This window comes from Hesperophylax consimilis, chromosome 8, assembly GCF_061612785.1.
Source record: "Hesperophylax consimilis isolate HC1 chromosome 8, BYU_Hcon_1.0, whole genome shotgun sequence".
Lineage (NCBI taxonomy): Eukaryota > Metazoa > Arthropoda > Insecta > Trichoptera > Limnephilidae > Hesperophylax > Hesperophylax consimilis.
Genome location: NC_142843.1, coordinates 38,498,132 through 38,515,072, shown reverse-complemented (window position 1 = coordinate 38,515,072; position 16,941 = coordinate 38,498,132). Strand labels below are relative to the sequence as shown.

General features: G+C 34.9%; 3 protein-coding genes across 6 annotated transcripts in view; 2 read left to right on the top strand and 1 right to left on the bottom strand.

Annotated features, from left to right (window-relative positions):
* Window positions 1-760: 760 nt before the first annotated feature.
* Window positions 761-7,518, top strand: BCAS2 (BCAS2 pre-mRNA processing factor). Its single transcript, XM_089634654.1, has 6 exons — window positions 761-949; window positions 1,205-1,380; window positions 2,818-2,919; window positions 3,118-3,228; window positions 3,917-4,112; window positions 7,234-7,518. The coding sequence occupies exons 1-6, from the start codon at window positions 875-877 to the stop codon at window positions 7,432-7,434; spliced, it is 861 nt and encodes a 286-aa protein (XP_089490780.1). The 5' UTR covers window positions 761-874; the 3' UTR covers window positions 7,435-7,518.
* A 673-nt stretch (window positions 7,519-8,191) lies between these two features.
* On the bottom strand, window positions 8,192-12,457 carry LOC149422023 (rRNA methyltransferase 3, mitochondrial). Its single transcript, XM_089634653.1, has 5 exons — window positions 11,698-12,457; window positions 11,099-11,346; window positions 10,584-10,739; window positions 8,946-9,285; window positions 8,192-8,384 (listed from the first exon to the last, which is right to left on the bottom strand). The coding sequence occupies exons 1-5, from the start codon at window positions 12,264-12,266 to the stop codon at window positions 8,210-8,212; spliced, it is 1,488 nt and encodes a 495-aa protein (XP_089490779.1). The 5' UTR covers window positions 12,267-12,457; the 3' UTR covers window positions 8,192-8,209.
* A 113-nt stretch (window positions 12,458-12,570) lies between these two features.
* Iml1 (GATOR complex protein Iml1) overlaps window positions 12,571-16,941 on the top strand; it is a 55,860-nt gene continuing 51,489 nt past the window's right edge. For all 4 annotated transcript variants that reach the window (XM_089634235.1, XM_089634232.1, XM_089634234.1 and 1 more), the window contains exons 1-4: window positions 12,571-12,831; window positions 13,052-13,195; window positions 14,135-14,304; window positions 15,582-15,848. In XM_089634235.1, the coding sequence (XP_089490361.1) occupies window positions 12,786-12,831; window positions 13,052-13,195; window positions 14,135-14,304; window positions 15,582-15,848 (627 nt within the window). In that variant the 5' untranslated portion in view covers window positions 12,571-12,785. The remainder of the gene's footprint in view (window positions 12,832-13,051; window positions 13,196-14,134; window positions 14,305-15,581; window positions 15,849-16,941) is intronic.

Genomic DNA, 16,941 nt, shown 5'->3' with positions numbered 1-16,941 from the left:
ACTTGATGTTTGGTCGACGCGACTAGAAATCGCGTATAAATCGCACGTGGAGGTAGGGCCGATCCAGCTAAACGGCCTGGGGCGAGTAAAATTTTAACACCCCTTGTCAAAACCAGTAGACACCTAAGTAGGTGATCGCTGTAAACTGTTAGGTGCTATCAGCGCCCAGCGCCTCTATTAGGGCCGGCTCCGCCTGGAGGCCAAGTCTAATAGTAGCTCTTAAATAGCCTAATAGTAACTTGACTCATAGGGCCGGTATATGAGTTGCTCTGAGATATTTATGTCAGTTAAGCTGCTGTTTGCCAGAAACCCTGACAAGGTAAACCAAGTGATACCACCGATATAAATTCAATAGGAAATAATTCAAGAAACGATTAGATTTGGCATCAATAATTTCACATGGCATAAGACTTATTTAATATATTATCGAAACCCTGAAAACCGAACCAAAAACGGAAAAAAATGTGGGATTCGTCATATATAATTTGAAGCTAATGAAAAAAGATATTTCGAATTTTATTATGGTACGTTCCTGAAATTTAACCTAAAAATCATTCTACCGTTTGCTTTCTCGGGATTTTACATTCGTTGATAACATCAATATTAACTGACATTTTTTCGTGAATAAGGATTATTTTTACCACAGACAATATTGCCATTATATATTAATTTTTCCTTAAAATTCGGGTGCCGCGTCTACTACGGACATTGTATTATTTAAAGTCTATACCATTTTAATTAGTTGGCTGGCTACACTAAACTTATACGTCAAACAAATGCGAAAGCGTGAGTAAAGTATTGTTTTTGCGGATAAAACAATATTCAACCATTATATCAGATCCTACACAGAACTACAGTCGATATCAATATAAAAATGGCTGGAGAAGTTGTGGTAGATGCTCTGCCATATATCGATCAAGGTTACGATGATCCCGGCGTTAGGGAGGCGGTAAGTTCAACTTTGTATTATGATGTCCAAAAATGATCATTACCTATATTTATACCAATTTATTAAATATACACACTTATTATTCTTGCAACACACTTTGCATGGAGTTCTTTTCGAGATTGATCTACCGATTATTGGTGCCTAAATGTATTGATTATCCTAGTTTATATATATCTTGCCATTAGCCTGAAATTTCTTAAAAATATTTCAAAATGCTAATGTTTTCAATCCAAAACATGTTTTCCCGTTTTACAGGCCCTGGCGATGGTGGAGGAAGAATGCAGGAGATACCGCCCCACTAAGAACTACCTGGAGCAATTGCCCCCGTCTTCAGTCGCCCCCTCCTCCGCCACATTTGAGACTCCTCTGTTGAGGAGAGAACTGGAAAGACTAAATGCAAGATTACCACCAGAACCTCTCTCCATGAAAAGGTTACCATTTCTTTTATTTCTTCTGCCGGTATTTCAATTGAAGATGCTCCATCGCCACGGTGTGTAGTCGCGAAACACTCCAAACGCTTGCCCAACATTTGCACACAGTTGATATTTGTCACATGAGAACAGGTTGTTTCTACAACTTGTTCTTGAGTTCAACAGTTCGGCTGTGAAATGATTTGCCGGCCTGTGTTTCATCCCTCCTACGACATACCACTGTATGTTTACCCCTTCCTTTAATAATAATAGTAATATTTGGATGATTTGTATTGCGCCGTTTTTGCGCAAAATCACCTCAAGGGCGCTGTACAAATTTATTATACATTTCTAAAAGAACCTCCAACAGCATCCCCAAAGATGACAGACCCTGAGGGAAATTATTTTCTTCAAGGCCTCGTGTGTGAAGTTATTGTAAAAAAAATCTGTGTTCTTAAATTTTACTATAACATCATATCAATCAGTTTCATTAAATCTAATTTTCACCTAGAAACCAGCAAGTCTTCAACAAATCAACATTATGTATATCGCCATCATCGCCACTATTAAATGTGCGACTAGAAACACAAGACAAAATATAACATTCTGCAAAACATACACAACCAACTATCAGACACACTCACTAACCAATTGGATGCATGATTTTGCAACAAGTTTGGGTACTATTGATGTATTAACTGACTCCATTTATAGAATTAAGCGTAATCTATACCAGGGTACCTAGCACGGTCGATCGATAAAGGTTTTATCGATAATGTCGGTAACTTGTCGTCGTTCCCGAGCATGACAGTAGATCGCAAATGAAAAAAAAACAGTTCACAACGATTAAGTATTAATAATTTATTCGACGTGAACTGTTATCTGTTCGTTGGCGTTCTGCAGTCATGCTCGGGAACGATGAAAAGTTACCGACATTATCGATAAAATCTTTATCGATCGACTGTGCTAGATCCAGCACTTTTTTGAATGCTACAAATTATATTTAGTAGCATTGGTTCAGTTTTAGTGATTTATCTTATATATAGTATTGTTCTAGTTTCTATATCATTTTATGTTACTGCTGGGCGTAAAACTAAATTTATTTTTATTTTTTTGTGAAACCGCACAAGACAACTACCCCCATTCATCTGGACCCAGTGAGACTATGGAATCCCCAATTGGGGTATGTTGTGAGGCTGAAGGTAATGGGAAGGGGAAGAGCAAGGTGAGAAAGTACCTGGCTATTCAGAACTGTTCACCAAACATGACCAAAGCCATTTCAAGCAACGTTTCAATTCTGAATGGTGGTCTTACACCAGGGCGATACTGAGAGTATCTTCCACTCTGGCACGTGCCTCAAATTGTTTTTAAATGTGTTGCTGAAATTTATGTTGCTCTTGATTTGAAATCTCTAAAGTTATTATTGTCAGTGTAACATTTGTTTCATTTTGTTTGAAGGTATGAACTCCCTCCTCCTGTGGCAGGAAGACTCAGCGATGCCTTGGCCTGGAATGAAGCAGTGGACAATTCTCACGCACAACTTGAACACCAAGCCACCAGGTTAGAGTTCAAATATTTCACAGTTCTCGTATTAAAACTTTTTATTTTTTTACATAATGTTGTACAAGTATCCTTTTCCAATCTTTATTTTTTTTACATAATGTTGTACAAGTATCCTTTTCCAATCTTTAATTTGTATCGCAATGAATGATCTCTTAACCTTTCTCATCAGAATCATATAATATTATCTGTTTCTAGGGTTATGAATCTGGAACTCCAGCTAGACTACGCCTGTGAGACGTGGCGAGCATACCTAGAAGTCATCAATAAAATGGTATCTGGGGCACAAGGCAGACTTGCAGTTCTAAGGTATATTATATCATCAATGTACTGGTAAAATCCATTAAGTCACTGAAACACAATCCTTAAATAATTGCATTTCAATATTTTGCAATTTTGGTAGTATTTAGAGCAATGTACAGTACAAAACTGACTTAATGGAGATTTTACTTGTGTTTTATCGATTCAAGTCGTTGTATTGCTGACACGAATATGAAAATATTTGACTTAGGATGGGTTGTTTCGGAGAATTTGAACAATTCATCAAATTTCGACGTTCATTTTCAAGTTCTGTGAAAAAAAATTTCAAGTTCTGTTTTTATTTCAGTTTTGTCAAGCAACTAGCCTACAATGATATAATAACAGAACTTGAATAGGACTTTCACAGAACCCGAAAATGAACGTTGAAATTTGATGAATTGTTCAAATTCTCCGAAACAACCCATCCTTAGTGTGTTTCTCTTGTCAATAATATCGAATTTATCATGAATATTAAAACATGTCTAAATAGAAAATGGTAAAACATATGACTTAATGGAGTATGCGAATCGAAAGAGGATGATTTTTTTAAATATAGGATATCATACTTAATTGCTTGATTTTGCTTGTACACCTAAGATATATAGCTCTAGAACACGTCATTATTCCTACTTGGTAGATGTGAAACTAGTAATTTCCTAAGTTTCTAATTTCCCTTTAAATTTGTTTTATTTTCTAGGAAAGAAACAGCAGCGGTGAACTGGGAGCGCAAGTCAGTCCAGACAGCCATCGGCTCCAAGCTGCGAGGGTTGGAGCAGGCCTGGGTGCAGCTGGTGTCTCACAACTATTCCCTTGAGAGAGCCATCGCCGAGCTGGAGAATGAGCTCACCGAGGCGCAGAGCAAGAGCAAGGAAGATTCCAGGAGAGAATCGCAGGTAATTCAAATGATTAAATCAAAACAGAAATTCCAGTCCTGACCATATTTATTATAATTAACACATGACAAACACTAGCTAATAGCTCATAAACAAAAATGGATAAAGAACATCGACTTGTATAGCGCCCTTCGTGGCAGCAGGACGCGTCCTAACGCATCCTCCAACCGCTTTGTTTTTTTTTTTTGTATTTTCAAGGGAAATGAGGCAACATCCCTTTGAAATTATTTTTAAAATCAATCAATCAACATTTTAACTTAAATAAAAATTAACTTAATAACCAGTTATTAGAACTTTATAATATGTGATTTGAGTGCAGTGTTTTGAAAGTGAATATTCGGAAATTTTGCTCAAAAATATTGGACATTCCAAACGAACGTCAATCGGTCAATGCACCCCAGATGTTTTCAACGGAATTCTTGGAAACTGAAGGTCCCAGCTAGTGTTTTGCTAAGCCCAGGGTAATTTATTATCCCGACGGTTGCTTTTTATTGCGGGCAGAATGCACCACTTCAACAATCACCAGGAACAGGATTACATGGATTTGAATGATGGACTTGCCGAACGTCACAGCAGTGCTGCCAGGGTCTCTTATATATGTGATGTGTCAGCGCTTTATTAACAGCAGACAAAAATTATACAAAATAATGAAAAAAAAGGAAATAATAATTTTTGTAGGCAGAGAGAACGAACCGCCAAACAACTCGGTCTTGGCACACACTCCTTGCCTCATTCACATTCATACATCGTCTCATACATACTCTTGTATTATTTTGACTCTTGACATGGCCCGACTCAAGTATCTGATTCACTTGGTCGTGCCATGTCTTCCTCAGGCGTCCCCGACTTCTGCTACCATTCACATTTGGGCTTTTATATATACTTTAATGCAATCTGGAATTTTGCTAACTTTTTTGACAAATTTAGTTTGCACTGAAATATCTTCTGACCAGCGTGCTCCTTTCTCATCAAATTTTCAACTTTTACATCTAGTTCAATAATTTCGTGGTAACTATTCCCAAACTATTTTAGCATAGCGTTTTGTAAACCTAATGGAAGCAATTTTATAAAATAGAATCTTTTTATAATTAAAATAGGCACTTCGATGTGGCTGCAAAATCCTTAAAATCAGATTGAATTATTAATATTCATCTGTAGGATTCTTTATGGTCTTTAAATATTAACTTTTTCAAAGCTCCCATCAACCCTAGCGGGGAAAAAATCTCAAGATCAATGTTGCTGTGAATATTTTCAATCTCTTGAATGCAATAGTCCCCGGTTACAGAATATTTCATGCTTATAGAATTAACGTTTCCATGTTTTTTTTATAAAATGCATCACAGCATTTGACATAATGGAATTCAGGTTTTGGGGGATGCAAAAGTAATTGATTTTATTATTACTATTTTTTTAAATATAAAGAAAGACAAACATTCCTGGGTTACGAATAACATTGTTGTGATGGAGGACTTAGCCAGCCGAGGAATTGAACCGTGGGGGATTGAATTGAACATTGAATTGTGGGGGACCCAAACGCGATGTCAACTCAGCCATCGATATGTATGAAAGCACTGGCACGATCATTGTTAGCTCTACCGGCATTGGCACCCAGTGGCCTTCCACAAAGTACGATACATGCGCCCTTGTATATCTGCCCTGTGACACGTCAAAACATTTTTCAAATCGAAACAATACTGGCATGTTGCTTTCTTTGTCACTTGACATTGTCATTTCTGTTTTCAATGTACTCCGATTTCGGTGAAATTATGTTAAATTCAGTCAGAAAAATTTTCCTCTACATTGATTGCTTTATGGGTGCATATTTATTTTCTGTTTCTGTTCCTCCTCATTTCAATGTAATGTCCTCTCATATTTCATCACAGGCTCTCAGTCAATATATAATCTTTATTGGCTACCTTAAAACTATCGCACAAATCACAATGATCCGATTTTGGCGAATGACAGCCTACATTAAATTCGGACAGGAAACTTTTCCTCTACATTGATTGCTTTATGGGTGTATATTTTTTCAATAGACACAGTAGAATAAAAGTTATACATTTTTTAAATATTTAAATTTAGTTCCAAATATGTTCTTTGTTTTGGCTTGGCAATAAGTGACTATGGCTGGAAAAGACTGTGCATTACAACAAAATCCTTTTTATGAGCTGGAAGTTTGTGCTGCAAACTTTCAGATAATCCTCTCCCGTCTAGTTTGGGGTTTTTAACATCAGTTTTTCTGAGATGTACATTGTAAACCGGTTTTTGGGATATGGATAATGTTCCCATTATTATTAGTGTTATTTCGCAGTCGAAAGAAGCATTGCTTTTTACCTTTTATTGGTGTGCACGGAGCAAATTTGTCTTCCAGCAAGTTCGTCCCAACCCTATGTCAATAGACTAGCTTTGTGAATATCATTTTCCAAATCAAATTTGAGGCAATTAGAAATATTTTAGGTAGGAGCTCTCGCGGAGTTTTCAGACTTGCTATTGGCCAATAAAATAACAAGTTACAACATGGGATTCGGGCGATAGCTTTGTGCTCAGTTTTATACTGTAGGTAACTTGCATTTATATGTAGGCTTTCGAAGCGAGGTATCGGAATTCGACGGGGAGTTGTAGTATGAAACTACTCTTAGGTGGTGTTATTTTTTTATTGAAATTAGTTACAAGAGGGCTAACCTATTTTTATTATATATTGATGGTAAAGAAACTAATTTATTCAAGTATTGAAGATGGGCAACTTAAAATTGTTAATTTTAAGTTCTTTGAATTAATTGTTGAAAAATTTTCTGAAAATCCAATTTACAAATTCTAAATTTAATTTGTTGTGTCTTTAGATATAAATAATATAATATATTCATCTTGCATAGTTTGAGTGAACAATGTTGGCGACACTTCTACATACTTCGTAGCCCACCCCTTGTTTCTATTATATGTTGCACACCATAAATGGCATGGTTATGTTCAAAACCCCATATAGTATAAAAGATGACATTCCATTTCTCCGCAGTAAATTACTGATGACAATTAGACTTCATCATCCTTGTCAGGTTCAAAGATGAATACAAAAAGCCATAAGGTAGCTAATTAACTGAATAATTTTTTAAATTTATTTCAGGCTGTTTTACCGGTAGAAACCAATAACACGGAGAAGATGGCCGCCAAAAGTTACACAGAAGACCTGCCTGTCCAAGAACCAGCAAGAAAGAAGGAGAGATTGAGGAAGGTGGAACAAAAAGAGGATAGTGAAGAGGAGGGTGAAGATGAACCACCGAGAAAGAAAAAATCAACCCCACAACAAGACATGTTCGCTGAATAGTAATTCTGGAATTTTTTTAGGAAACCAATTTGATTCAAATTTATTATTTCCTTTGTGGCCTTCTTAATAAAATTCTGAAACCTATATACCTATTTTTATATGCTTCGAGCACACATAAAGACTTCAGATTTCTCTTTTATAAATATTATATACATATTGACATTCTTTAAAAAATCAACACATAAAAAGCTCGATTGGGTGTCGGGAAGTGGGTTAATTTCCTATTCCAAGATTTGCACTCATTCACATAAACAAAAGTGAAATTCAAATAGACGTATTTAAAATATTATCGAGACAAAATTATTTCTGGTAGAAGAACAAGTGACAAGGACGTGTGGGTAGAGATAGACCCACTACAGTCGGGGTAGGGATAGACCCACTACAAATTTCAGAAACCAACTACTAAGAAAAAAATTCTTGATGCTTTGTGTTCACAAAAAATAATGAATTCTTAACATAAAAGTAAATTTCAGTAACATTTTCAGAAATATTATCTAAAAATGTAATTCATCATTAATTTTTGCTCGAAATTTTAAAAATTTCTGCAGACGAACATGTGACTACTCTGCTTCCTTGTAGCATACTAACGTGACTGTGCATCAGCGAAACGCAGGCAAGCTCGAGACTAGCAGCTACAGGCCATGCGCGCAGCATTCCGCAAAGTCTGGGGAAAATGTTTCTCAAGGATCCCCTTTTGAATAATTGGACGTCATAACAAATTTTATAACAGCTTTTATTTTATTACAACTACACAATATTTATCATACATTTACTTCTAATTTTGTAAAGTAAGACTGTCTGCATTGCTTGACTGCTTGCTGGCAAAGGACATGAGGATTTGCCTTTTGATCTCAAAGGCAATGACGGCCAGTGCTGTGCTGCTGTTCAAGCTGTCCACTCCCCGGATGGTGGGCACGTTCACACGGAGACCAGCCCTTTTGTTAGCAAATCTAAAATATTATATTTGGTTATTCATTTTATTAAAAGTTTATACATAATATTGTTACTCTAATAATCTGCAAGATATTGCCTCATTTCATCTAAACATAATACAATCCATTAAAACTCAGCTGGGCATCTATTTCGGTTACAAACTTAAGAACAACATTCACATCTAGGTCTAGATAATATTTTTTTAATGGATGGATAACAGAATTAAACCTTCACTGTCAAAATCTAAACCCACTTCATTCAAGACCTTGGAATTGTAACAAAATTACATACTCCTTGTAATAAGGTATGGCATAAGGTTGAAAATTCCAATTCTTGCCAGCTGTCTTTTTTGATTTATGCTAAAGAAAACATTGCCAAAAAAAATTGTTTTATTGTATTTAATGAAGCTCAAGCACTAATATTAAAATGTTTTCCGGTCAAACTCGAAAGGACTTAATTTTAAAATGTGTAAAATTCAAATCTGAAAAAGAGGTAAGTAGGAGATTTTGACAGATCTTAAATTGACCCATGGCCTTAATTGCTACACACACAAAACGTAATAAGTGAAATTAACAAACCTGTAACAGGATTCACTGATGCCCATGGTCTCTCCTCCGATAACCACAGTAGTTGATGACAACTTTGAATAGTCCACGGAGTAGTACGGGATCACAGGAATAGTCAAGGGTAGTAACAGGTCCTCATTATCTTCCTGCCCTTCGTCGTCATTTTGTCTCTTATTCACCGTGAATTTATCCATAAGATTTTCATTAGAGTTGTTGTCAGCGATGAACACTGAGCTGTTGCGGCCTATCTTTTGTTCAATCTGACTCCAAGTTACGTCGGTCTGTATGGGAAGACGGAAATGAGCACCGGCGGCACTCCGTAATACTTTGCTATCCCAAATGTCAGCGCAACCTGAAATAGTTAAAGTTATTTTATTAACAGCGCATTCCATAACTCGCATTTAAATGCCAAAAACTTAAAGATTGTGCTGATTGCGATGATGTCAAATGTGACAGCTTCAAACAACTGACGCATAAATAAATCACTCCCTAGATCGATATCTTCAGGCTTTTTGTATGAATCAAATTGGACCTAAAAAACCATAGATGTGCCAATATATAGACAGTAAAATTCTCATTCGGGGCCTACTTATTATACTATATACCAATGAAAAACTCTGAAAGTTTATTCCATAGAATTTCAGAGTTTTTCATTGGTGGATATAGTTAGGCAATCTTATGTCACAATATTTCGGTTCCAATTTTCGTTCAGAGTTATACCCACCTGAACTGACCTCAGCATTAATGCAGATAGCCAACCTCCAAAGCAGAAAGAATACACCAGAAAAAAAATTGTGTAATGAAATTGTGGTACATACTTTCTTGGTAAATTTTCTTCATTACTTGTATAAGGAACTCCAGTCCTTTTTTAATCAATAATAACCTTCTAACATAAATACCAGTATTTTTTATTGTTATGGTTAGTTTTAATAATTAAAATAAATTTCACAATTTTTTTATTTTTTGGGACACCATAAATCGCACAAAATCTGTGGTGCGTGTATGACGTCACCGGTCACAAGGAGCAGAGACATTTTATTTCAACAGGCTCGGTATTTTGTATAGAGCCGTCGAGAGTCGAGAGATGTTTTTTCTTCTTAAATTTAACTGCTTTTAATATTGAAGAACACTGGGTAAAATGTCAGCATCTTGTGACTACTGTTATTGTATTGTACAAAAGTGCAAAAATACATCTGTGATCACACATGATAAAAAATGTATCAATGTTCCAAAACCTACAATACTACGAAAAAATGGTGTTAATTATTGAAGACCTAAATAGTGATTAAATTAAATACAAACAAAACCTGAGTTTCAATCTCTGCAGAAAATCAAAATGAAATTTGGTCATTATGAACTGGTTTTGTGACCTGTGACATCAGATTCAGTCAAATCAACCAAACATGTCATTTTAATGTGATGGTGTTTTTTCAATATTAAATGATGATTTATAAATTGTATGTATAATAATATTTATGTAATAAAACTTTTAATATTTAGATCAGCGTTTGTTGATCTACATGTATACATATTTTTCACTGGAGTTACTTATTATGTTAATAATATAAAATTTTAGTTTTCATGGAAATACACAACAACATTTTATTTGTGAAAAAAACATTGTGGGATAATATATTATTGTATAAGTACCTATAGTAAGCATAACACTTTGACAGCCAACTCCAAGAGCTGTTCTTAAAATGGAGCCTAGGTTTCCAGGTTCTCTGATGTTGTCGCATATCACATTTATGGGCAGAACTTCATTAGAAGCTTTGATTTTGTGTGAATTTGGTGTTTTGAAGATACCTGGAAAAGTTAGATGAGAAATAAAAATACAGAAATACCTACATAGAAATTCACAGTACATACTACAATTTGAAAAAGAGAGGGAAAAATGCCTCTGAGCGGTCTACAATAATATTATTACTCAGTTATAAAATCCTAAAAACGCTTTTAAGATGAGGTTTATGAAAACGGCATCTTTGAGTACATGATATTAATTCTTATTTCAATAATTTTGAAAAAACATAAGCCGTTATCGGTCTTTGGGATCGAACTGGAATTCTGCCAAGATCCTGTTAGCCATTTAGTGGAAAAATTCTGTTCTAAAGACGCAATGGCAACAAACAAATTAGATGATTTGGTAAATGGTGAAGTTCACATACCAACTATACCAGGGCTGGTCTCCAGGTTGGACCACATCTGCATCTCCTTGTAGGGCATCTTGCAGATGCGGGGGCCAGCGCGCGGCATGAAGGGCTGCACCTTCTCCAGGTCACTGATGCGGCTGAACAGCAAGGTCTGCAGCTCGCAACCCGCCTGCAGACCCTCGGCCACCAAGCGCCAGCCCTCAAGCATCACCTGGCCGCAGCGCCCCCGTGTCTTGCGGGACTTCAGCTTAATTATAAGATTGCTGGAAGATATACAACCAAAACATCCCTCAGTCAAATTAACATAGTTAAAAATGTATAATATACACATTATCTTCCGAGATTATAAAAGTAATATATAAGTATTTTCCCCTGAATACCCACTTATATGGAGAGAAATGATTTTTTTATCGTGCCTATCGGCTACTGCAGCGCACGACAGGTTGGAATGGTCACCATTTTATACCAGAACAAACAAATTTAGGGAAAGATGAAAAGCAAAATGCTTGAGTTGAGTTAAAACAGGACTTCGCTACGCAAATATTTTTGTTGCAATAAGAAATATTATATCTTATAAATAACATATTTTTGAACAGATATGATATGTGTCCTACCTGATTTTGGAATCGTTGTAATCAAGTTTTTCATAACGCAGTTTGCCATCGTCATTAAATATAGATTCCAATTCTCTTGGTGGTCTGTCTTCATTGGACTTCTGTTTACCTTCCAGGGAAGATTTAGCAGCAGTATGTCTCTTTGCAAAGTCAGTTGATTTAGCTTTTTTTGGTTGAATGGTCTGGGTATCGGGAGTCTTGATATCTTGTGGATTGTGAGTGATGGAATCAAGTTCTTCAAAATCAAATAATGTTTTTTTCTCAGATACCGTTTTAACACGGGTATTCTTGTTTTTCGTTTTAAAATTAACATTTCCTGTATATAAATGAGCTTCTTTTGTTAATTGCTTTGCTTTTTGTATTTCTTTCACATAGTTTTTATTTTCAAATGATTCAGATATGTCAATGATTTTTTCCTCTTTCAGGGTACCGTCATCTTGAGGCAGAAATACTTTTGAGGGTTTTCTGTGTGACCAACCTCTGTAATTGCACACATTTTCTTGCATGTGGAACACATTTCGAGTTAGTAATAAAGATCTCGAATATATTCGAGTTGCTTGAAACGCCATAGCGTTTATAACCTTAAAAACTCGCCGCACGCTTTCAAGTTTACAAAAAAATGTACACCGTTAAACACTTTAAAAGGTATCCACAATACGATTCGTTACGTTAAGTGAGTAAAAATATATTTTAAATCTACTGATAAATCAAATTGAATGCAGCTCAGAAGAATGTTTACAAGGAACTTGATTTTGACATTTGAAACAATACAATCGTTTTCTATGAAATTTATAAATAATACCACAAGAGAAAAAATATTTTTATCTTTAAATGGTAAAAAATATTTTCTTTTGAGGCAACACTTTCAAAAACTGTCAAAACAGTCAATATATTATTATCATTATTTTCCACGTTTGTTCTCTTGTGTTAGTAAATATTTTAACAAAATTGCTAATATCAATAAGGATGGTATCAGTTTATTACGAATTGCACTTTGTATCTTCACTTGAAGTGGCCCAGTTGTCACTGCGTGCATTCTTCACTGAATGCTGTTTTACTTTTGATGTTTGAAGGTCAGGTTTAAAGTTATGATGAAGAGTTTCAAGCTGATTGTCCATAACAAAAGCTTCAGTGGTACGAACATAAACTTATTAACCGTTTGATAATGAATGAAATATTAATAATTATACTCGTTTCCTGCATTTTTTACTGTCCTACCTTTGCGAGCCCAATAGTTGATCAATGTCAATTGCTCAATATGCACCTAATTTTCTGTAATTTTTTTGTAGATACCTACAATGTTAGGTGGGGAAATGTCAAGACACACGATTATGTGTATTTGTATGTTTTTCAGCTGAGGATCTTGTTATCAATCCCAAGGATTATCCCGGAATCAAAGAAGGCGATATTGTTGAGATTTACCATGCAGACAATGAGTTCTCCAGACTACTTTTACAAGTTCCCTCCCTAAAAGAGGAAACCCATGGAAAAAGCAGGGGTATGTACTATTTGTAAAATGATTTTTAGTTCTAACCTCACAATGTCCTAAATTTGTAACAGAATCATAATACTGTCAAAAGTTTTAGAAACTTAAAACTTATAGCGTAAAAATATGCTGAAAATCCTCAGAATACACTCGATTGCTGCACGAAAATTACCTTTATGAGTTTTGCTCAAATATCGGAATAAAAACAATGATTTTTGTTTTTGTTTACCAGACAATATACCTTATTAAAGTTACCTATTCTGAGGAAATGTCTTACGATATGAACATGAAATAACAATATTTTAAATGTCTATTATAATTTTCGTTCATTTCCCCAGAATAGATAACTTTATCAAAAATAAAAATAACTTTATATCTCCCACTTGGGAGACAACTCGAAAAATGGTTTTATTATTTCTAAACCTGAATAAATACCCTACACGAAAAAAATAATCAAGAGTGTGAATGTTTTCAAAGCAATAATGCCAGCGATATTCTTATGAAAATTTAAATATTATTTTAATTTTTGGAATGGTGTTGAATGAGAATGAATTTGGACATGCATAGATAAAATGTTTCTTAAGCAGTCAGAGAGGCTACATTCATGAAATAAAAAATTCGTATATTTTATTAGCTCGAGCGGTTCTGATTTTGTACATACAATTTTAAAATAATTAAAGGTTAAAATTGCCTCATGAAAAAATTCCAGCATTCATGATATTAGAACGGTCTCTGATGATCTATCGGCAATTTCAGTTGTAAAACAAATGACTCCGGTGCAAGATTCAACTTATTCTCAAAATAAATGTTTCTGTTTGTTTAATTTATTTATGTTTAAGCCCGTTAAAGGTAATTTACGCTAGAGTTGTTTGGCGATTCATCATTTCTGCCTACTCCTTCAAGAAACCGGGTTATAGTTAGATAGTTAAAACTTCTAATTTGAAATTTTAGATACAATAAGTGTTGAGCAGAGCATCGCACAAACTTTCCAGTTGCGAGCTCGTGGCGATGTATACATGAATATAGTAAACGCTTCCGAGGTGGCGCTAGACTCTGTGGAACTGACATTCAAAGACCAGTACATGGGGCGCTCAGAAATGTGGAGGTTAAAGAACCACTTGGTAAGTTGAATAAACATTATCTTTTTCACTTTTTACTATTGTTTGTATTTACCATTTCAGTTGATTGCATCATATTGGAAGTCTGAAGGTTAAGGAACTCCACATCTAAATTTTAAAAGGTCTAAAACAAATTTATATCTTTTATTGTAAATTATGACGAGCCACAAAGTAAATGCTTATTAAAAATATATTTATTTGTTTTTACCATTTCAATTAATTGCATCATATTAGATATCTGAAGGTTAAGGAACTCCACGCCGCTGTATATCTAATTTTGTGACATTTATATTAATCGATAAACCCATACAAAATATTTACTCCTATTCTTAGATTGTTAACCAATTGATAAATTTCTAACAAAACAAAGCAGTATAAACTCTGTAATCCAAACCCACTATAATCCGAACATCCGGGTGACGAGGACGGGATGGGTGGGTAAAAAACACAAGACGTTAACCATTGAAGAATAAAGTTTAATTTTAAACACACTCGAAAGTGCAGAGAGTTCTACGAAGTAGGCGAGGGAATAATTATTGATAAATCCACAGTATCCGATTTGAAAGGTTAAAAGAGGAAAATTTTCGACTATTCTACGTTAAAGTCCCGGAAAAATCAAACTCTCAAATTTACCAAAAATCCAGCTGTTTCTTAAAGATTCCAGTAATCTGAAAATTAATTAAACCGAATGGGCTCAGTTTTTTTATTGTTCGGATTATAGAGACAACTGTTTTCACAGCATTATCTCCTCACAGGACGAATGGGTACTAACATGTTTACTCATGAACAATAACACTATGGGTAAATAATAACATGTTTATTCATAGTCCATAGAACCTACATATTGTAGGAACTATTATTATTATGTAAAGTACAGTTTGAGAGATAAATAAAGTTGATTCTGCTTATTAAAATGTATTTTTTGCTAATAAGCTTTTAAAATTGATAATCATCAAATCGTATGTGTATCAGAAAAAACATAAGGAGAAGAAATAAGGTTATTGGCACGAATGGAACTTGAGCTTGATAGCTTCCCCTGTTTGGACATCTGCTCCACCGAGCTATTCAGACTTGCCATATTTCTCGACTATGTTATCATCATCACCAGTCCTTCCCGTCCCGCTCAAGTCCTCTTTGATCCAGTCTTTCCACATCCTCCTTTATGTGCCTCTGGGTCGCATCCATTGCGGCACCCGCTAGGTTATAATATGTTTAGTGTCTTGTAATGTAGCCCGTCGCAGTATTTGTTACCTACAGAATTACTACATTATTATTTCCAGACCAACACGTGCGTCTACCTGAACAAAAAGATAGAGTTCTGCGGAGGGTCCATCAGATGCCAGGTCTACGAGATGTGGTCCCAGGGAGACAGGGTGGCCTGCGGAGTCATCACGGATGATACCAAGGTGGTCTTCAGATCCTCCACTTCCATGGTGTACCTCTTCATCCAGATGTCGTCAGAGATGTGGGACTTTGATATACACGGCGATTTATATTTTGAGAAAGCAGTCAATGGGTTTCTGGCTGACCTTTTTGCCAAATGGAAGGTTTGTATTTATGAATTACTAACTAATGTATAGAGATGGCAAAATTTCGTTTTAACCTCTCAGACAAAGACTTTTATTTACTTTGTGTTCCTTTGCGAACTGTCAAAACGTGAAAATTTTTCTGTTATTTACGAGTTTTATTAAAAGCTTCATAACTCACGTTTTGGGAAACGTAGCCTCATTCTAAAAATTTTTTTGGAAAGATTATGAAATTCACTATCGTATTGTATTGTTATACGTAAATATTTGCGTTTCTAAATATACATTTTCTGAAAACGTCAAAAATATGTAAAAATCGCTGACCATTATTTCAAAGATGTGAAAAATGTACTTTTTTCTGAGTATCATAAAGAAATAACACTTTATATATTGAAGAAATATAATTAAAAACTATTAGTCACCTCAAAATATTAACCGTCCAAACTAAAATATTTTTAATAAATTATTTAGAAACGCAATAAATTATGAACGAACAAGATGACAGATCCAATCGACTTAGATAATGCACCTCTACATTCCATAGATATTCTTGAATACAGACGCGTAGCGTTTTTCATTATCGATACTCTGTTTTTTAAATCATGGCAATCCGTATACTAGTGATGGAAATAAATCGATTTTTGTAAAATCTCGCGCGTTTACGTGAAAAGACGTTCTAATGTCTTGACCGCTATTATCATATTTACGTCTTTTGACGTTCTAATGTTCTGAGTGGTTAACTAAAAACGCGAAAAAATATTTATGTTTCGAAAATGCATTTATAAGTTTCCTTTGCGTTTCAAGGCATTTGAAAGTGTTTCCAGTGATTTCTATTTCGCGAATTAACGCGAAAAACGTGATTTTGGCCGTATTTCAGCTAAATTATTCTAATTAGCGAAATAGGCGCGAATTTCCCGAAAATACCGGGTATTAAAATAACATGTGAGAATTTCAAAAAATCGATATTTACATTACGATTTTTTATAATTTTGTTACTATTTTATGTGTAAATATTTAATATTTTTGTACTGTAGGCTAAAATTGCTTTTTGACATTACACAAATAATGCGAAATAAATTACGCCTATTGATGTTAATCGCAATCTGCATTTGTT

Coding starts and splice junctions, on each gene's coding strand:
- BCAS2 (XM_089634654.1), top strand. CDS start 875: ATGGCTGGAGAAGTTGTGGTAGATGCTCTGCCATATATCGATCAAGGT. Junction 1,381..2,817: donor GAACCTCTCTCCATGAAAAG/GTTACCATTTCT, acceptor TTTTGTTTGAAG/GTATGAACTCCCTCCTCCTG. Junction 2,920..3,117: donor CTTGAACACCAAGCCACCAG/GTTAGAGTTCAA, acceptor ATCTGTTTCTAG/GGTTATGAATCTGGAACTCC.
- LOC149422023 (XM_089634653.1), bottom strand. CDS start 12,266: ATGGCGTTTCAAGCAACTCGAATATATTCGAGATCTTTATTACTAACT. Junction 11,347..11,697: donor TACAACGATTCCAAAATCAG/GTAGGACACATA, acceptor TATATCTTCCAG/CAATCTTATAATTAAGCTGA. Junction 10,740..11,098: donor GACCAGCCCTGGTATAGTTG/GTATGTGAACTT, acceptor TAACTTTTCCAG/GTATCTTCAAAACACCAAAT.